At 42.9% G+C, this 21,621-nt stretch overlaps 1 protein-coding gene across 2 annotated transcripts in view; it reads left to right on the top strand.

Moving 5' to 3' along the window:
- Nucleotides 1-21,621, top strand: part of LOC114642997 (carbonic anhydrase-like) — a 67,039-nt gene that overhangs the window by 19,679 nt on the left and 25,739 nt on the right. For both annotated transcript variants that reach the window (XM_028791722.2, XM_051929303.1), the window contains 3 exons: nucleotides 4,712-4,807; nucleotides 5,992-6,054; nucleotides 6,144-6,299. In XM_028791722.2, the coding sequence (XP_028647555.1) occupies nucleotides 4,712-4,807; nucleotides 5,992-6,054; nucleotides 6,144-6,299 (315 nt within the window). The remainder of the gene's footprint in view (nucleotides 1-4,711; nucleotides 4,808-5,991; nucleotides 6,055-6,143; nucleotides 6,300-21,621) is intronic.

The following is a 21,621-nucleotide window of genomic DNA, read 5'->3' as shown; positions in this document are numbered from 1 at the left end:
TTGCTGTCCCAGGATGTTTTGTCTCATTGTCCATCAGTACTGTGAAGATAGATAGATAGATACTTTATTAATCGCAAGGGGAAATTCACATACTCCAGCAGCAGCATACTGATAAAAACAATATTAAATTAAAGAGTGATAACAATGCAGGTATACAGACAATAACTTTGAATAATGTTAACATTTACCCCCCCCCTCCTCAGTCTGTCAGTGGAGCAGGACGGTGACAGCATTCTGTCACTGAAGCTGCTCCTCTGTCTGGAGATGATCCTGTTCAGTGGATGCAGTGGGTTCTCCATGATTGATAGGAGTCTGCTCAGTGCCCGTCGCTCTGCCACAGATGTCAAACTGTCCAGCTCTGTGCCTACAATAGAGCCTGCCTTCTTCACCAGTTTGTCCAGGCGTGAGGCGTCCTCCTTCTTTATGCTGCCTCCCCAGCACACCACCGCGTAGAAGAGGGCGCTCGCCACAACTGTCTGATAGAACATCTGCAGCATCTTATTGCAGATGTTGAAAGATGCCAGCCTTCTAAGGAAGTATAGTCGGCTCTGTCCTCTCTTGCACAGACCATCAGTATTGGCAGTCCAGTCCAATTTATCATCCAGCTGCACTCCCAGATATTTATAGGTCTACACCCTCTGCACACAGTCACCTCTGATGATTACGGGGTCCATGAGGGGCCTGGTCCTCCTAAAATCCACCACCAGCTCCTTGGTTTTGCTGGTGTTCAGGTGTAGGTGGTTTGAGTCGCACCATTTAACAAAGTCCTTGATGAGGTTCCTATACTCCTCCTCCTGCCCACTCCTGATGCAGCTCACCATAGCAGTGTCGTCAGTGAACTTTTGCACATGGCAGGACTCCGAGTTGTATTGGAAGTCCGATGTATATAGGTTGAACAGGACCAGAGAAAGTACAGTCCCCTGTGGCGCTCCTGTGCTGCTGACCACAATGTCAGACCTGCAGTTCCCGAGACGCACATACTGAGGTCTGTCTGTAAGATAGTCCACGATCCATGCCACCAGGTATGAATCTACTCCCATCTCTGTCAGCTTGTCCCTAAGGAGCAGAGATTGGATGGTGTTGAAGGCGCTAGAGAAGTCTAGAAACATAATTCTTACAGCATTTGTCTGAATCTGAGCAGACAGTATAGCGCCCTCTACACTTCAGAATTCATCCTGCTACATCTGCCAGCAGTCACATCAATAAACACCAGTGAGTGACTTCCATTGGCAGCCATGCGTGATCGGGCCATAACATGACCTCCACCATGTGCCACAGATGACGTGCTATTCATCGCATCATGAGCCATTCCTTCTCTTCACCGTAATCTTCTGTTTCCATCATTCCGGTACCTATTATTTAATTTCATTTGTCCAATGAAACTGTTCCAAATCTGGACTGGATTTTAAAATATTTTCTGGCAAAGTCTGGCATCTGTCCTTCTTATACTTGAGGTTTACCAGTGGTTTGCACTTTGTGGTAAACCCTCTGTCTTTACTTTCATGAAGTCTTCTCTTGATGGTAGACTTTGGCAATGATAGGTCGACCTCCCGGAGAGTGGTCTTGGTTTGGCTGAATGTTGTGAGTTGGTGGTTCTTCACCAAGGACGGAATTCTGTGATTGTCCAGCACAGTTGTCTTTCATGGTCGTCCAGGCCTTCTGGTGTTGCTGAGCTCACCAGTGTGTTCCTTCTCTTTAAGATTCTACCAAATGGTTGAGTTGGCCACTCCTGGTGTTTCTGCTGTCTCTCTAAAGGGTTTCTTTTGTTTTCTCAGCCTAATGATGGCCTGTATTAAACTTGTATGGGCAGCTCTTTGGACCTCATATTGAGAGTTCACAGTGACAGCTTCCAAGTGCAAACTCCACACTTGGAATCCACTGCAGATCTTCTACCTGCTTAATAGTGAATGAAATAATGAGGGACCTGCTGACACCTGACTATGGAACAGCTTGACCGTCAAATGCCCAAATACTTTTCTTCTTCTTCTTCTTTTGGCTGCTCCTGTTAGGGGTTGCCACAGTGGATCATCTTTTTCCATATCTTTCTGTCCTCGTCATCTTGCTCTGTCACACCCATCACCTGCATGTCCTCTCTCACCACATCAATAAACCTTCTCTTGGGCCTTCCTCTTCTCCTCTTCCCTGGCAGCTCTATCCTTACCATCCTTCTCCCAATATATACCCCTCATCTCTCCACTGCACATGTCCAAACCAACGCAATCTCACCTCTCTGACTTTGTCTCCCACCCGTCCAACCTGAGCAGACCCTCTAATTTCCTCATTTCTAATCCTGTCCATCCTCATCACACCCAATGCAAACCTTAACATCTTTAACTCTGCTACCTCCAGCTCTGTCTCCTGCTTTTAGCCACAGGGGATGCACAAACCAGTGTGTTTCTTCGTGCCGGTCCCAAGCCCGGATAAATGGGGAGGGTTACGTCAGGAAGGGCATCTGGTGTAAAATTTTGCCAAATCAATATGTGGACAACAAATGTTCAAATACTTTTGAGCCCCTTGGATGTCACTTACTGAAGACAAAACTGATGGCAGAAAGTCCAACGAACAGCAGCACCTGAAGACCGCAGCAGTAAAGACCTGGCAGAGCATCACTGAAGTGGAAATCCAACACTTGGAGATGCCCGCGGGCTCAGACTTCAGGCAGTCATTGACTGTGAAGGACTTTCAGCCAAATATTGAAAACGATCGTTATAGTTAGGATTAGGTTAGTTTGTCCACATACTTTTGAGCCCCTGAAAATGGGGGACCATGTATAAAAATGGCTGCCATTCCTAAATTGCTCATACGATATTTCTGGTAAATCCCTTAAATTAAAACTGAACATCTACACTTCAATCTCATCTTGGTTGCTTCATTTCAAATCCATTGTGGTGGCATACAGAGCTAAAATGATGAAAATTGAGGATCGAGGCAGTTCTTCTGCGGACTTTGCAGTTGTAGATGCTCTGCAGAGAGGGCAGTGGATTCCAGTTGATCTTCTCAGTAGGCGTTTGCTGTCCATAGCAGTAGTTTTAACGTACCACACGTTGATGCCGCTGGTCAAGACGCTCTCAACAATGCAGCTGTAAAAGTTGTCGAGGATCTTAGTTGACATACCAGAATTCCTCAGCCTCCTCAGAAAGTACAGCCGCTGTTGAGCCCTCTTGACCAGCTGTGTGGTGTGAAGTGTCCAAGTGAGGTCCTCACTGATGTATGTGCTCAGGTATTTAATGCTGCTCACCCTCTCCACTTCAAGCCTTTGGATGAACAGTGGCCGGTGAGGTTTCCTCTCCTTCCTCATGTCGACTATCATCTCCTTCATCTTGCCTGTGTTGAGGGTGTGTGTGTGTGTGTATATAAACCAAATATGTAACATATAATAATAAACATTTTATAATTAATAAATGGTTATGAAACTAACTCTATTGTTCTATAAATATAAAAGGACCTACAGTCGGGTGGCGACTTACGGCTCTGGACCGGCCATTTGGCTGAACGTCAGTCACAAAGTGTACATGTCATTTCAACTGAGGCTCTGTGGGTCTGGCATGGGTCACTGGTGGGCATACTTTACCTGCCATTTTGGAGAATCACAGACCAATCTTCAACTTGTCCACAGGCTGGGTCTGTGTTGAAGATCAGTCTGTGCTGCCTACTGGTGACCCACACCAGAGTCATTTAATCCACTTAGCCCTCCTGGGGTACCATCATCTGAGTGGCACCAGTTATTAATGTTAAGAGGTGTACCCTCTGGACACGGAGGATGCCATCCCCTCAATCCCCGGTTGTCTCACTCTAATGATACTGACTGGGCACTGTTGCATGATGGGCACTGTTTTTGAAAGTCAACTAGTCAACAAGTCGGCAGGGTCTACTGTAAAAATAGACAAAACCAGATGACAAAGAGTTGGGGTGCTGAAGCAATACCCCGTGTATTGAAACTGGTGAAGAAAAATGAAAATAAACACCAAGTAAGTCTACTCTCGCACGAGTCAAAAGTGTGACTGATTGGTGATGGGAGGTGAAGAGGTTTTCTGGTCTGCAGACAGGACGGGGCCGGTTCAGCAGACCTAACTGGATGTGATGTCATGAGAGTGTGGTTGTCAATCATTTCTTTCTGCAGTAGGAAAGCAAGGAGAGGTGTTATTTGACAGCGCCAACCCCTGGCTAGGAGTAGAATTACAGTCCGATAAGCCTTACACAATACACAAAGGGGCTCCGTTTGTGGTGCAGAAGGAGCGAGACTCCAAGAGCGGGAAAACTCCGGTCATCAAAGTCTAATAATATTGACTGCCCGTTATGGATAACGAGTGGCAACATCCATCCGTCCACCATGCCTAGAGCTCCAAATGGCTCACAGAGCCTAAATTACAATGACCTGTACACTTTATAACCAACATACAGCCAAATAGCCAGACTGAAATGGAGCTCTAAGTTGACACTTGACATTATATATTATTTTGATGTGTAATATGTGATAAAATGCAAAAAGATGTTTTAGCAATTTGATTGGAAATATACTGTGCAATAAAAAAGAAAGTAATTGTGTGACCAGGTTGCCCATCCCCATGTGTACAATGTCCATTATGTGACATTTTCTTCGTCCGTCCACACTTCCTAATATTATAAACTGTATGAGGCTTTAAACCGCCTTTGATCGTTTCTGACCTCCTTCTCCTGTGGTGTTAATCCCTCTTTGTGCTTTGCTTTCCAGCTCCATTTAGTTCACTGGAATGCTGACAAATATGCAAACATGGCTGAGGCTGCCAAGAACCCTGATGGTCTGGCAGTGGTTGGCGTCTTTCTCCAGGTGAGTACACTTATGGAGCGCTGTACAAGGTGGCCCATACCCGTGGACCTCCGTGAAATGCAAATTCATAGGTGAGGGGTTTGTTTATTTAAAAAGACACGGAGACAATCGGGTCAGTCATTCTGAATTTTAGTGCCACTCCTTGGAAGGACAAACACACAACTTCCAGGCACGTTTTTAAGAGTCCAAGGCCCACGTCGCTGGTCATGCCATTTTGAACAAATTGAAAATTTGAAGCAATGCTGGTAACTGAATTACTGAAGTAGGTGAAACCTTTGGAAATAACTTCACTTGCAGTATGTGTAAAGTTTAAAATGTGGTCTGATGTTCAAGTGACAATAACGAACACCCCTAATTGGTTTTAACTAATAACATAGAAATGTGGAATCAAACATGACACTAAGATTCTTTACAATAGAGGCAGGTCTGATGAGATCACCGCCAAGATGGACTGGGAAGGAGCTCATTTTATTATGCAGCAAAGATTCTGGAAATGTTCTACCTGTACCTGGTAGCCAGTGAGTTGTAAGTACCATCAAAACTGGTCTGGTCTGACCACACGGTGGCACTGGTCAAGAAGTGTAGGAGCAGATTGGACTTGCTAAGGAGACTTTGGGTCTTTTCATGTATTTAGCCAGCTGCTGGAAACATTCTACTAGTCCATAGTAGCCAGTGTGGCGTCTGTGCTCTAGTCTCCTGGAGAAGAAACCTGAGCTCAAAAGAAGCACAAAATTTATGAGGATAGTCTGGAACATCACAGGGCGCACCCTGGACTCACTTGTGGGAAAGAAGATGGCAGCGAAATTCGATGCTATCGTGAAAAAAAAAAAAAAAATGCCTTCCATTCCCTCCAGGAGTCGCTGTCATGGAGCACTTTTAGCCACAGGCTCGTTTTGCCACAGTGGGCTAAGAAGACACCTCTTCTGGGGGTCTTTTCTGCCCACTACTATTGGGCAATTCAGTGCTTCCACCCAATATAATAGTTAAGTTTTATTTATTTATTTATTAATTGATTTGCTGCATTTGTCCTGTGAGTCTGTTCTTGTTTTTTTTTTTATGTTTCTGCATTAATAAAGTTTTATCTAATCTGCGGTTATCAGTGATGGACCCTCATCCCCTGTGTTTCCACTGAGAATATTTGACAGGATAGCTTGGTGAAAGTTTTTTTTTGTTTTGTCTTGCAGGTTGGCAGCAGTAATCCACAACTGCAGCCGGTGGTGGACGCTATGGCTGATATTCAGAATATGGTAAGAGTGGACGGGACATGTCCTGTACGTTTCACTTTTGCGCATTGCAAACCCTTGAAACGAGTGTACTGTTTTATATCAAATTTTAGGGTACCCAGCACACTTTCTCCAACTTTAACCCTTCGACTTTGCTTCCCAATTCACTTGATTACTGGACCTATGATGGATCACTGACCACTCCTCCACTGCTTGAAAGTGTCACCTGGATTGTCCTGAAGGAGCACATCTCAGTTAGCCATGAGCAGGTACTGAACCCAACCCTCCATTGCTTTGTGGGTGTTGAATATTCTGGAGTACCAGTATATCAGAGTATGCATTGGGGGCGGAGCTACACCACACAGCTGTGAGTGGGTGGGGCATGTCAGAACTAGACAGACAGGGATGGGCGGGGCAGCACAGAGCTGGGCAAGGCGGAACTCGGTGTGCGTCCAAGTGGGCTCTGCACAGGTTGGCATTGCTCATGGTGGAAAGGTTGCTATAGCAAGTGGTGCATTGTTTTTCACAAAATAGTAATTATGCCGGCTATGACTTGCTTTTTATTTTTTTTTTTTAACTGAGGTAAGTACAGCGTTCTTCTACAGGAGCGGAGATTATGTTTTGTTTAATTAACGGTGCCTTATGAAGGCAGGAAACAAAGTCCTGCACTTGTTTAGCTCCAGATCCACTTCTTATTTGGGGAAACAGCAAAGTATCCATTAGGAAGTCTGGATGAAAATGCCATGAAATTGTAACATAGCTTCACTTCTCCCAAATCAGTCATTTTGTGTTATAAATGTGAGCCGCATCACACAGCAACTCAACCAGGGTGCGTTACAATTCAAGCCATGGCTTAAACCTGCAATGAGAAGTGAGAGACCTGGCAGTAAATAGAAGCACAAGACATTCTGTTCATAAACCGTATAAAACGATGGATGAAAACAAGAGTGTTGGGGTCCTAGGAGACCCCGTTTTTGAGTTGTCCAAAGGACGTAAAGAAAAGAGAAGCAACAACCTGCTGGTCAAAGTTTTGGTGTGACACTGAGTCTGTGGTCCTTGAAAGCTGGCCCAGTGGTGAACTCCAACTTACGATGGTGACTTCATTTAAATATTGTCCCGACTGGACTGTGCCCCAATTATAAAAAAAAAAAACAAAAAACAAAAACAAAAGAATTCGAAACAATTGTATCTCCTTGGATAAAGATGTCAGATAAATGAGTAAATAACAGTTGTGGGGTATGTCAGGTTTACCTTGTAATGGCCGACTCACTCTCCAAAAATGGCAGCTACATCACCAAGACCCGTGGCCTGGCAAGTTGAGGACGTTCAAGCTGTACTTCTTCCAAATAAACTTACAACCAATCGATGATCAAAAATAAGCCAAACAACAAACCATATGCAAAATAGTCAGTATATATTAATAAATAAATAATTAAAAAATGAACAAACTCCAAACTATATTTATAATATAGCGAATGATCGGATGCAGGTGATGGAATTGACAGGACCAATTATGCCGAGGGGCCACGGTTCCACAGTGTTATCCATCCCCATATTTAAATAGACACACAAACCACACAAACCATGTAAACACGGCAATGCTACGAAAGACAGGACTTGGCACAAAATACATCTACGACGACATTAATCGTGTAGCACCACTACAACCTTCTGCAGTTCAATTTATTGGTCCATCCCATCATTCTCTGCTACTTGTATGGGTCTGGTATTTTGCCATCTTTATTGTCTAGACTTTAAACAAAATGCCTCAAATCCCATACACTTACCACTCGGTGATCAGATACCCTACTTCAGTTCAGCCCTTCCTCCCCTCTTCCCTTCTTTACCCCTGTAACCTCAGGCAATTACACAGAGTGAAAGAACAGGTAGGAGAAAGAGCTGCACTTGTAACTATTTATTATAGGTAATACATTGTTTCATAATCAGTGCCATACAAGCACCCACTGAATGTGATTTTTTTTGCCAAACCAAGACCATACAACCTGATGATACTAGGTATGGAGTTTCAGATGGTGGAATTACGTATAGTTGCTTTTGATTCCGCCTGGTCAGCCTGCTGTCTTCAGGTCATCATCTGGTCGGCTTTCGTCAGGATGCAACATGGCAGAAAATGAGAGATCATGTCATCATGCCTTTTTCAAGGTCTCTCTCTCTTCATTGTTCCTGTGTAGCCCCTGACGAGCACACCCGCACCTTCCTGGACCATTCAACCAATGGAAAAGCTCAGGTGCAGCACTTAAAACTCAAATATTGTAATTTTGTTATGTTGTCAGCATTCTTCAAACAAACAACCAAGGAAAGGAAATGTAAAGTAATAAAACTATCCCTCTCTGTCACGGATGGCCAGCAATTCACTCTTGGAAAAACGGCATTCCTGAAGTTTTGGGGGTAGAGAAAAAAAAAAAACAGTTTTCCATTTTCCTTACACTTTTTAAACGTTATAACAAGTAAAATGCTAATTCTCTACAAATAAAGACATACAAAATATTTATCAGCTTCTATGCAACATTTCACTCCACTACATCCGGGTTAAGTGGTTCACAAACTGTGGGGCGGGACCCCCTAGAGGGGCGCGAAGATGTGAAAAAAAGAAAACAAGAATCGAAAATATGAAAAATCCATCTATTGAAACCAAAACAAATTAAGTTAAACTACCTTCTGATACTAGAAAAATAAATATAGAGTCAGATAAATGTCGATAAAAGTTAAGCAGATATAATAAAATATGCATCTATGATGTATCATTAATTAAAAAAGAACAAATGGGTATTAGTGGGCTCCTTTAAAAAAAAAAAACGTTAGGGGGCGCGATTAAAACTGTTATGAGAACTCGGATCGCTAATACTTAAAGGTTGAGAAATGCTGGTCTAAGCAATGATGTCCAGACGTCTCTGTTCTCCGTGACCTCCTCCAGGGGCATTTCCAGGCCAACCAAGAAACATCCTCTATCCTTTGTGTCCTGGGTCTTCCCTGAGGTCTCCTCCCAGTTGGACAGGCGTCCTAATCAGCTGCCTGTACCACCTCAACTGACTCATCTGAATGAGGAGAAGCAGCAGCTCTTCTTGGAGCACAATGTTCTGCGTTCTTCAGGCTATCTTGAAGACCAAGTTCAGACACCCCTGTATCTGTGATCAAAGCTTGTGACCATAGGTGAGGGTAGGAATGCAGATCGACCAGTAAAGAGAGAGCTTTGCAACTTGGCTGAGCTTCCTCTTCACCATGATAAGCTGTAAAATGTGTTGATTTATGGAACTGGAAATTGCTGCCCGTGTCACATTTAGCAATCATGTGTCCGACTTGGTAAGACAGGCCTGCTCGCCGAATTTTGTGACTGCCAGTAAACGTGCTGCCTGACAGAGCCACCTCTGCACGACGGTTTAAAGTTGGTAACTGGTATGGTGAGTTCAGCCACAGTCTTTCTTTTTTCCATTCTGTTTTTATAGATAAAGACCCTTTGTCTGGCCATTGTTCCTAGCCTTGTTTGACGGTTTTTCCCCTCTAGTGGTCATTTTTGGGGACTGCATGCTTGGGACTCCAGCTCAGCACAGACAAGAGCTAATTCCATGGGTATAAAGTTGCCCCAGTCACACTTCTTAACACACTTCTGTTGAATAATGTGTTGGCTAAAAATCCTCCACGCTAGTGTGTCAAAGAGAGGAAGTGCAGCTTTGTTCATAAGGGCCATCAGTTTTGTGGTCATTCTCTCCTCCTCTATCACCTTCAGCTAGTCACGAGTGCACCCCATAACTGAGCCTGCCTAATTTCACAGAAAATTACGGTTCTTTAAAATAGTGAATGGGTACCGATTTATTATTTATTTGTTTTTCTTGCTTTTGGTAAAATGTACAAAGCCCGATGGTAACTTTAGATGAGACAACCCCCATATAGTCAATTACTGGTGTCTAACAAGGCGTTTCAACAAAGGCGTCATTAGAGTCACTGAATGATAATTACTAGGACAATAGCTTTTGTGAATGCAACCTTTAATATGAATTTATAACATGGGTTTCAATGGGAGTAGGTTTGTGACTTCATTTTTGGCTCCTTTGTCATTTAGTAGACCAGACTAAATTACTACCCTGGTCCCTCCATTCTGCCCTTGTAGGCAGGTAGTGTGGCCTTTTGGATAAAGAATTAGACTTTAAATTATAAGGTTTACAGCTCAGTCTGTGTCTGTGGCTTATGGCTCAGGGTTAATTTGTATGTGGTTTGGGTAAAAAAAAAATCTTATGAAGCAAAGGGAGAATAAAGAATATAAAGAAGTGAATCTCACAATGTCTATAATGTCCACGACTATAAACTTTGAGTGTAACGAGCTGTGCCACCCCCACATAGAAATTTAAAAACTCCAATGTAGTCCTCCACTTTAACGTTTGCTGTGCACCATGCAATGTGTGTGTCTCTGGTAAATGCCATTTGGGTTTGATTCATGAAAGCAGTGGAAATGTTTGTGATGCACCATCTGTTGGAATGACAAAAGCAAGGCATATGTCTCTGCTATATGCTATTTAACATGGGAGTCATAAAAGCTATGTTAATGTTTGTGATACGCTAACTGTTGGAATGACAAATGCAATGCATATTTTTCTGTTACATACAGTTTAATATGGGAGTTGTAAAAGAAGTGTAATATTTTTTGATGCGCCAGCTGCTAGAATGACAAGTGCAATGCATATGTTTCTATTATGTTATTCGATGTGGGAATCGTAAAAGCAGTGCTAGCGATTGTGATGCACCATCCATTGGAATGGCAAACACAAGGCATATGTCTCTGTTATGCCATTTAATATGGAAGTCATAAAAGCTGTGTTAATGTTCGTGATGCGCCGTCTGTTGGAATGACAAATGCAATGCATATGTTTCAATTATATGCCATTTTGCATGGGAATCATAAAAACCTTGTGCATGTTTCTGATGTACCATCTTTTATGACTACAAATGTTTGTAATGCACTATTTCTGGGAATGACAGAGACACAGCAGCCTGACTGACACAGACACACTGACAATTGTCCTTTTTATTAATGTGGATGTTTGCTGGTGTTAATAAATGTGTTACCTTTTAAATTGTATATTTTGCATGGCAATTGTCATTCCAACAGATTTGCAGACCTCAAACCTTTAAAAATGCTTTTACAAATCCCATACCAAATGGCATATAACAGAGACATATGCATTGCATTCATCATTCTAACAGATGGCGCATCACAAACATTACAAATGTTTTTATATATCACATGGCAAGTGCATATACAGTATCAGAGACCTATGCATTGCATTGTATTTGTCATTTCAACAGATGCTGCTTCAAAAACATTTGTAGCAATGCATTTTATTACTATAATTTGTGATGCGCCATCTGTTGGAAAGGCAAATTCAATGCATTTCATTACTAAAGTCCAATAGGTGGTTCACTACAATGCTGAGGTCTATGTTGATTATTTGGATGGGTGACAACAGTTAGTTTTAAATAATGAAATAATGGTTAGCGTGGGCATATTATAAGTAAAGGTGTGAATTAAAAAAAAAAAACAAAACTCCAGTAATAAAAAGTAAATGAAGTCATTCCTCCTATTTTGAAAGAATATTCTGAAAAAATGAAAGGGAATTTTCTCCCAGATATTGGCTATAAAAGTCCCAGCGCAAGTCGGATTTTCATGGCCACCTGTCTAAACCCACGTTGTCACTAACGGTGACTCAGAATGGAGTTAACAGCAGGTGTCGTACACTCGGTGCAGCTGTATTTGAATTAACAAGTTCTGATCAGATTCACATTGAACGTTTGTGCTCCATCACTAAGTGTATTAGCGCAGCCCTTTTGGCACTTTAATTTTACTTTGGCATTAATATGACAATTTGCTTGCTTTTGAAGTTCCTTATTCCGCAATCATCTACAATTGAAACATTTTAGGTCCAAAAAAAAAAGCTTTTATGTATGAAAGCTAAAAATCCCACAAACCCCTCCTGAGAGGCAGAGCTGCCAAGGATTGTAACGAATGGGCTGCTGAGCTCATCTTATTGTCTGGCTGGCGCCTTTACGTAAGGCAGCTTACAACTCGTGAGGTCTGATCGGTCGCATTTCTTGTTTCCATTTGGAAGGCAGGCAGGTGAAGTGACTTGCTCAGGGTCACACAGTGTCAGCAGCGGGATTTGAAGCCCCCCACAGTCTCGGTGTTTGACGCTTACCCACTCTGCCACACTCCCTGCCAGTATGTAAAAACCACAGAACATCAAGTTAAAGGACAGACTCCATAAACTAAAGAACTGGTTTGTAATCCTGAAATTGCTTGGAACAAAATCTAACAGTCGCTCCAGAGCCCTCCTGGCCCAGAATTGCCCACCCCTGTGTTATGGTAAAGTAACCGGGAGATAAATTGTAATTTAAAAGTTTTAGATGTGTAAGAATGAACAACACAATGTAAAGTTGAAGGTTCACATCTCACCGAAATCATCCTAAAGGAATAACACGTTTAGTGGATTGGGTCACTTTAGTCCAGAAAACTACAAAGCATCCGTGTTTTGCATCGGTGACTGAAATGCATTGTGGGGCACGTAAACATTACAGTAAGCCTTTTGTCTGCTCACTCGGTACACACACACACACACACACACTGTATTGTTTATTTGTTGTACTGGGATGCACCATCTTATTTCCTGAAGGCATGGAGGGCTCAAGTTACAGCCTACAATTACACACTTCACTCTTGACAACTTACTAGTTATTGTTAAAGTACTGACTGGCTTTGTTTTAAATGTTTCCATTCATTTTGCAAAGCTGGTGATTTCAAGGCAGGGCTATAGACGGACGGACTGATCAATAGAATTTGATTTGTTCCCAGGGGGAAATACGGCTTTTAAAAGCAGCTCATTACATAAAAATAGATAGACAGAAAGATGGGAAAGGAACTAAATAATAGAGAAAGGAAAGAAGATGAGAAAGGCACTATATAACAGAGACAGAGAGGAAGATAGGAAAAGCTCTATATAACAGAAAGAGAGAGGAAGATGAGAAAGGCATTATATAATAGTGATAGATAAGTAAATAAGGCACTATATAACAGAGAGAGAGAGAAGAAGATGAGAAAGGCTGTATATAACAAAGAGAGAGGAAGATGAGAAAGGCTCTATATAACAAAGAGAGAGGAAGATGAGAAAGGCACTATATAACAGAGAGAGAGGAAGATGAGAAAGGCTCTATATAACAGAGAAGATGAGAAAGGCTCTATATAATAGAGAGAGAGAGGAAGATGAGAAAGGCTCTACATAATAGAGAGAGAGAGGAAGATGAGAAAGGCACTATATAACAGAGAGAGAGAGGAAGATGAGAAAGGCTCTATATAACAAAGAGAGAGGGAAAGATGAGAAAGGCACTATATAACAGAGAGAGAGAGGAAGATGGCAAAGGCATTATGTAACAGAGAGAGGAAGATAAGAATGGCATTATATAATAGTGATAGATAAGTAAATAAGGCACTATATAACAGAGAGAGAGAGGAAGATGAGAAAGGCTCTATATAACAAAGAGAGAGGAAGATGAGAAAGGCTCTATATAACAGAGAGAGAGGAAGATGAGAAAGGCTCTATATAACAGAGAGAAGATGAGAAAGGCTCTATATAATAGAGAGAGAGAGGAAGATGAGAAAGGCACTATATAACAGAGAGAGAGAGAGGAAGATGAGAAAGGCTCTATATAACAAAGAGAGAGGGAAAGATGAGAAAGGCACTATATAACAGAGAGAGAGAGGAAGATGGCAAAGGCATTATGTAACAGAGAGAGGAAGATGAGAATGGCATTATATAATAGTGATAGATAAGTAAATAAGGCACTATATAACAGAGAGAGAGGAAGATGAGAAAGGCTCTATATAACAGAGAGAATATGAGAAAGGCTCTATATAATAGAGAGAGAGAGGAAGATGAGAAAGGCATTATATAATAGTGATAGATAAGTAAATAAGGCACTATATAACAGAGAAAGAGAGAGGAAAATGGGAAAGGTTCTATATAACAAAAAGAGAGGAAGATGAGTCCTGGTGGTTTCAAACATCTTCCATTTCACAATTCTTGAGACCGCCTGGGTATGACCTTAACCTGCATCCAGCCCTGCAAGCAGGGTCTACCAACGTCAAGGGAAAACTTGGTAGTTGGTGGCAGGATTGGCACTCCAGTCACAGTATAAAAAAATAATAAAACCTTGCACTGTTCCAGTGTGGTGCTGAGGTGTCCCAGTCCAGGTGGGTGTCACAACACACCATCAGCACATGCTCCCAAATTCTATGGGCACTGTGCTCCTGTGAACACTCGGAGCTTTAGAAACTGTTTATTCGCCGTGATCAGATCTGTGCCTCACCACAGATGTTCTATGGAGTTTAAGCCTGGGCTTTGGTTGTGCAAGTCAATGACACTCAGACCACTTGTCCTGAAGCCACTTCAGCCTGGTCTCGTCCTGTATGCTTTGGTCATTGTTGTGTTTAAAGGTCCACCATTGCCCCAGTCAGAGGTCAAATGCACTCTGGAGAAGGTTTTGTCAAGGACCTCTCTGTCCTGACTAGCCACCTTATCCTTACCATTGAGAAGAAGCCCAATAGCATGATGCTGCTGCCACCACCATACCTCACTGTGGGGTTGGTGTTGGCCAAGGCTATGAGCCGTGCCTGGTCTTCTCCAGACAAAGTGCTTGGAGTTCTGATCATAGAGCTCAATTTCTGTCTCATCAGAGCAGAGAATCATTTTCTCATTTTTAGCCCGTCTACTGTAAATGCCTGTTTGACGGAGTGCTGCTGAGATGGTCATCCTTCCAATAGGTTCCTCCATCTCGGCAGAGGACTTCTGAAACCCTGTTAGAGTGACCATTAGGTTCTTGGTCAGCTCCCTGAACCAAGGCCCTTTTGGCAGGTCACTCAATTTGACCGAGTCCAGGTGGTTTCAAACATCTTCCATTTCACAATTCTTGAGGCCACCCGAGTATGACCTTCTGACAGCTTCTCCTATCTCAGCAAGGGACATTTGAAGCTCAGTTAGAGTGACCATTGAGTTTCTTGGTCACATCCTTGACCAAAGCTCCTCTACCTCATTACTCTACTTGGCCAGGTGACCAACTCCTGGCTCCATTACACAATTCTTGAGGCCACTGTGCTCCTGGGAACTGTCACCGCTTTAGAAACGGTTTGATCCCCTTGTCCTGATCGGTGTCCTCACTACAATTTGATCAAAGACTTCATGGCTTGGTTTTTGTCTTTGACACTTGGTGTGAATTGTGGGACCTTCCATACACAGGGACCCATGGGCCTTTCTGAATGATGTCCGAGCAATTCAGTTTCCCCTAAGGAGGATTCCCATCAAGTTCTAGAAACATCTCATGGTTAGAATTAAAGCAAACAGGGATGTACCTGAGCGCAATCTGGAGTGACACAGCAAAGGTCTTGATATTTCTAGGAATGAGAGGTTTCAGTTTGTGATTTATTTTATTTAAGTAAATTCTCAGACCTTTCTGAAAACCTCCTTCCTTTGTTATTATGGGTTACTGAGTGTAGATGGGTGGGCAAAAGTGGAAGCTTTACTGGGTTGCAGATTTCACTTTAAATGGATAAAGTGTACAAAAAGTGAAGGAGCCTGAAGATTTTCTCAATCCACTGCATATCTGCCACCTTGGCACCACAAGACGGAGGATGATTTCCTCCCTCCTGCTTGCCACTCATTCACCGTGTATCATAAACAGCGTCTGCCCTCCTCCTGTCAAGGGACCTTGACTTGGAGTTGTTACCCTGGGGAACTGGCCCAGAACATACATTTCCACAACTTCTGAACAAAACAAAACCCGTCAAATGCAAACCCAGAGGTCATCCATCATTTAAATTCTGAGACGTATCATTCTGGAAGGTCGCATACAATGGAACGGCTCACGCAAAACGTTTCAGTGATCCATTCATGTAATGCAATAAGCTGCTTTCTCCCTCCTGATGCCTCCATTTTGTAATGTTCCCAGGCGGCCTGCCCGGTTGCCATGTGGCAGACTGCAACGCCTGATTCCCTGAATGCTCCACGATTAGACGTAATGCCCTCTCGGAGGACTCTTTGTCTTTCCGACTTCTGTGGCTGACCTTCATCTTGCCTTTGACCCTGTCCGGTCTGATATCTTCCTTGACCTCCCTTGCCTGTTTCTGACCCTATCTTGGACCTGCACACTTGTTTGCCTGTTATCTTAGAATCCATACAAAGTTGCTGCTGTTCTCAGTTTATTACTTGGCACGCCCTGATGAACTCTCAATGCTCTCCCCGTGCAGCAGGCTTTGCTTATCTACATCCGAAAGTCGATGCACCCTGGGGTGATTAGTGAATCAGCGACTTGCTGACATTCACACAACGTTCTGCATGTAGTGAAACGGCCATTAGAGAGAATCAATAGAAAGAAATCGTCACTCTCTGAACTAAGAAACCTTACATTTGCTCACATCCTAGGTAGATAGATGAGGAAAAAATTATTAGTTACATTTCTTCTTCTTCTTTTGGCTTTTCCCCCAGTGGTTCAGCCGTCTCCATCTCTCCATGTCTTTCACATCATTTTCTGCCACATTGACTTCCTTCATGTCCTCCCTCGCCACATCCATAAGCCTCCTCTTTGGCCTTCCTCTTTTCCTTCTGCCTACCGGTTCCAACCTCAACATTCTTTTCCTGATGTACCCAAACCATCTCAGTCTTGCCTCTCTGACTTGGTCACCAAACTCTCATACCTGTGTTGTCCCTCTAATATACTTGTTCCTAATCCTGTCTAAAACTCATTACTCTGAGGGAAAATCGTAGCATCTTCACCTCCGCCACTGTCAAAGCATCCACCACTGTCTCCAAACCTTACAACATGGCCGGTCTCACTACCATCTTATAGACCTTCCCTTTCCCTCTTGCAGATACTCTTCTAGCCCAAATCACTCCTGTCAGTCTTCTCCACCCAGTACTCTCTTCTTCACCTCTCTGCCACACTCTCCATTGCTTTGGACTGTTGAACCCAAGTATTTAAATTTGTCTCCCTTCACCACATCTGCTCCTTTCTGCCACCTTCCATCTCATTCACACATGTGCACTCCATCTTACCCCTACTGACTTTCATTCCCCTTCTCTCCAGTGTGTACCTCCAGCTCTTCAGGTTCATCTCAACCTGCTGTCTACTCTCACTGCAGATCACAATGTCATTTCTGAACATCACAGTCCACAGAGACTCCTTTCTGACCTCATCTGTCAACTTGTCCATCACCATTGCAAACAGGAAAGGCCACCAAGCCGATCCCTGATGTAATCGCACTCTCCCCTTGAACCAGGCTGTCATTCCTATCTATCTATCTATCTATCTATCTATCTATCTATCTATCTATCTATCTATCTATCTATCTATCTATCTATCTATCTATCTATATATCTATCTATCTATCTATCTATCTATCTATCTATCTATCTATCTATCTATCTATCTATCTATCTATCTAGAAAGCATCTGTGTCCAATGTTACATATATCTGCTGTTTCTTTATGAAACTCAGTGACTAGTGCTGGGCAGTATGACCAAAATTCTACAGTGCATCCGGAAAGTATTCACAGCGCATCACTTTTTCCACATTTTGTTATTTTACAGCCTTATTCCAAAATGGATTAAATTCATTTTTTTACTCAGAATTCTACACACAACACCCCATAATGACAACATGAAAAAAGTTTACTTGAGGTTTTTGCAAATTTATTAAAAATAAAAAAACTGAGAAATCCCATGTCCATAAGTATTCACAGCCTTTGCTCAATACTTTGTCGATGCCCCTTTGGCAGCAATTCCAGCCTCAAGTCTTGTTGAATATGATGCCACAAGCTTGGCACACCTATCCTTGGCCAGTTTGGCCCATTCCTCTTTGCAGCACCTCTCAAGCTCCATCAGGTTGGATGGGAAGCGTCGGTGCACAGCCATTTTAAGATCTCACCAGAGATGTTCAATCGGATTCAAGTCTGGGCTCTGGCTGGGCCACTCAAGGACATTCACAGAGTTGTCCTGAAGCCACTCCTTTGATATCTTGGCTGTGTGCTTAGGGTTTTTGTCCTGTTGAAAGATGAACCGTCGCCCCGGTCTGAGGTCAAGAGCACTCTGGAGCAGGTTTTCATCCAGGATGTCTCTGTACATTGTTGCAGTCATCTTTCCCTTTATCCTGACTAGTCTCCCAGTTCCCCCACAGCATGATGCTGCCACCACCATGCTTCACTGTAGGGATGGTATTGACCTGGTGATGAGTGGTGCCTGGTTTCCTCCAAACGTGATGCCTGGCATTCACACCAAAGAGTTCAATCTTTGTCTCATCAGACCAGAGAATTTTCTTTCTCATGGTCTGAGAGTCCCTTCAGGTGCCTTTTGGCAAACTCCAGGTGGGCTGCCATGTGCCTTTTACTAAGGAGTGGCTTCCGTCTGGCCACTCTACCATACAGGCCTGATTGGTGGATTGCTACAGAGATGGTTGTCCTTCTGGAATGTTCTCCTCTCTCCACAGAGGACCTCTGGAGCTCTGACAGAGTGACCATCGGGTTCTTGGTCACCTCCCTGACTAAGTCCCTTCTCCCCCGATCACTCAGTTTAGATGGCCGGCCAGCTCTAGGAAGAGTCCTGGTGGTTTCGAACTTCTTCCACTTACGGATGATGGAGGCCACTGTGCTCATTGGGACCTTCAAAGCAGCAGAAATTTTTCTGTAACCTTCCCCAGATTTGTGCCTCGAGACAATCCTGTCTCGGAGGTCTACAGACAATTCCTTTGACTTCATGCTTGGTTTGTGCTCTGACATGAACTGTCAACTGTGGGACCTTCTATAGACAGGTGTGTGCCTTTCCAAATCATGTCCAGTCAATTGAATTTACCACAGGTGGACTCCAATGAAGCTGCAGGAACATCTCAAGGATGATCAGGAGAAACAGGATGCACCTGAGCTCAATTTGGAGCTTCATGGCAAAGGCTGTGAATACCTTTTTGTACATGTGCTTTCTCAGTTTTTTAATTTTTAATAAATTTGCAAAAACCTCAAGTAAACTTTTTCACGTTGTCATTATGGGATGTTGTGTGTAGAATTCTGAGGAAAAAAAATGAATTTAATTCATTTTGGAATAAGGCTGTAACATAACAAAATGTGGACAAAGTGATGCGCTGGGAATACTTTCCGGATGCACTGTATATCACGGTATTTTTCTAAATTATCCCAGTTTCACGGTATTCAACGGTATTTTTTTTCCCATGCATGAGTGGATGTTAACTACATTTTCCACTGCAATTACTGGCTAAGAATAACCTATTCCATTGTCATGAGAATTGTACATTGTACAAAAAAACATGTTACTTTGCACACACGTATTAATACAGGTTTGCATGGCCCCATAAAGTGATAGTTTTCAAGCGGGTGGCACTAATGAAGAGAAGGAATCACATTGCATGACAGTTGCAGTCAAAATATAGAACCTTTTTATTGAACAAATTTTGCAAACAACTTAAACTATAATTTTGACAACATATTTCAACCGTCCAAAGAGGCATTTAGACTTAGTAAAATATCCAGAGGTGCTTGTCAAAGAGTTGTACTGCACTGAACACGTCTTAGAAAAGGAATAAATAGTTAAATATGTTTTGTAAACCAACTACACTTTCTGTTAATGTTAACAATCTCTGTCCACTGACACTTTAGCTATATGGATTGTAATGCTGTTGGTTATCTTAATCCACCGCTTGTTATTTTCGTCGTAGGCAGTTCCTCTAGCAAACGCATCTACAAGTGACGTCTGACTCGAGTGTCCTTTAGCTTTTTCAGTTTTACCTGAGGACGTGGAGTGTGCCAATCTTAGCTCCATACATTCGTGGCAGTCCAACGCATGTGTGCGGCTAAGGTGGTGCAGCAAAGTGCTTGTGTTGCCGCCTCCGGCGACAACTTTAGCTCTACAACTTTTGCAGTAAATAGTTGTTTGCTCGACATCCGACCTTTTAAAACCAAAGTATCTCCAGACAACAGACATGGCTCCTTTTTCGGCAAAAGTTCTTTTGTATCATCATGTTCAACTTTCTCATCGGCTGCAGCTTCAGTTTCGGAATGTTCTCTGTCCATTTTCACTGCTCAAAAGCTCAACTAACGCATGTACTCCGTTGCATGTGTGTTTAGCGGTGTAACAGTGAAAAAGATTCCCCCCTTAAACAGTTTCCTGCTGCGCCACGTTCCAAACATTGTTTAGGCTATTTAAAACGGTGTTACGGTATAAGAAAAATCCATATCATAACCGAAATAAAAAACGGTTTTTGGTATGAACCAGTACACCTCCCGGCACTATCAGTGACGTGCCTGGAGCATGGGAAAGGCGCTATATACTTTAAATAAAATTTGTTGTTATTAATATCATTAATACAGGAGGAAAAAAATACTGGGTGGCACAGTGGTGCAGTGGGTAGCGCTGCTGCCTTGCAGTAAGAAGATCCGGGTTCCCTTCATGGGTCCACCCTGCGTGGAGTTTGCATGTTCTCCCCGTGTCTGTGTGGGTTTCCTCCCACAGTCCAAAGACATGCAGGTTAGGTGCAATGGCAATTCTAAATTGTGCTTGGTGTGTGTGTGTGTGTGTGTGTGCCCTGCGGTGGGCTGGTGCCCTGCCCGGGGTTTGTTTCCTGCCTTGCGCCCTGTGTTGGCTGGGATTGGCTCCAGCAGAACCCCGTGACCCTGTAGTTAGGATATAGCAGGTTGGATAATGGATGGATGGAAAAAATACTAGCTGTACTTTTTTTTGGATTTCTTCAACTCAAAAACTGGACAAAAAAATCCACCAGCAACGTGCAGAATATGACATACTGTCCACTGTCACTCATATTCCCTTACCAATCGCCTTATTCTCAGAGTTCAGTTTACCAGCTGAAAATGATATCTCACAGCTTATAACAACATCAAATTCTTCCACTTGCCAGTTGGACCTAAAACCTACAAGCTTTAAGTCCTGCTTATCACATATCTCCCCAACTATAATTAACTCTCCCCTTACTACTGGCATTAAAAACAGCCTCAATTCCACCAATTCTGAAGAAGCCTGGTTTAGACCATGATATCCTTAATAATTATCAGCCTATTTCAAATCTTCCATTCATTTCTAAAGTTCTCAAAACGATAGTTGCCTCCCAACTTCAGTCCCACCTTTCAAAAAAATAACCTCTTTGAGCAGTTTTTTCAGTCTGGCTTTCCTCCCAAACACAGCACAGAAACTGCTCTGGTCAAAATTACAAATGATCTTCTCTGGGCAGCTGACCTGGGACTCTTCATCAATTCTGGTACTTCTTGATCTCAGCTCCTCCACATTTGACACCGTGTCCCATCAGATACTTTTGAAATGGCTAGCTAGTTTTGTGGTTTGTGGCCTTGTCCCTCCAATGGTTTTCTTCCTACCTCACTGACAGGAGACGAATTGTTCAAGTGAAGGGCTTTAAGTCAGAGAATGCAGTCGTTACTCAGGAAGTTCCGCCGGGCTCTGTGGTGGGGCGGCTTCTTTTTCTAATAGGTGATATCTCTCGACACCACAGCATATAAATTTCAC

The sequence above is a fragment of the Erpetoichthys calabaricus genome, chromosome 6 (assembly GCF_900747795.2).
Source record: "Erpetoichthys calabaricus chromosome 6, fErpCal1.3, whole genome shotgun sequence".
NCBI classification, from domain to species: domain Eukaryota; kingdom Metazoa; phylum Chordata; class Cladistia; order Polypteriformes; family Polypteridae; genus Erpetoichthys; species Erpetoichthys calabaricus.
This window is presented reverse-complemented; position numbering and strand designations above follow the sequence as displayed.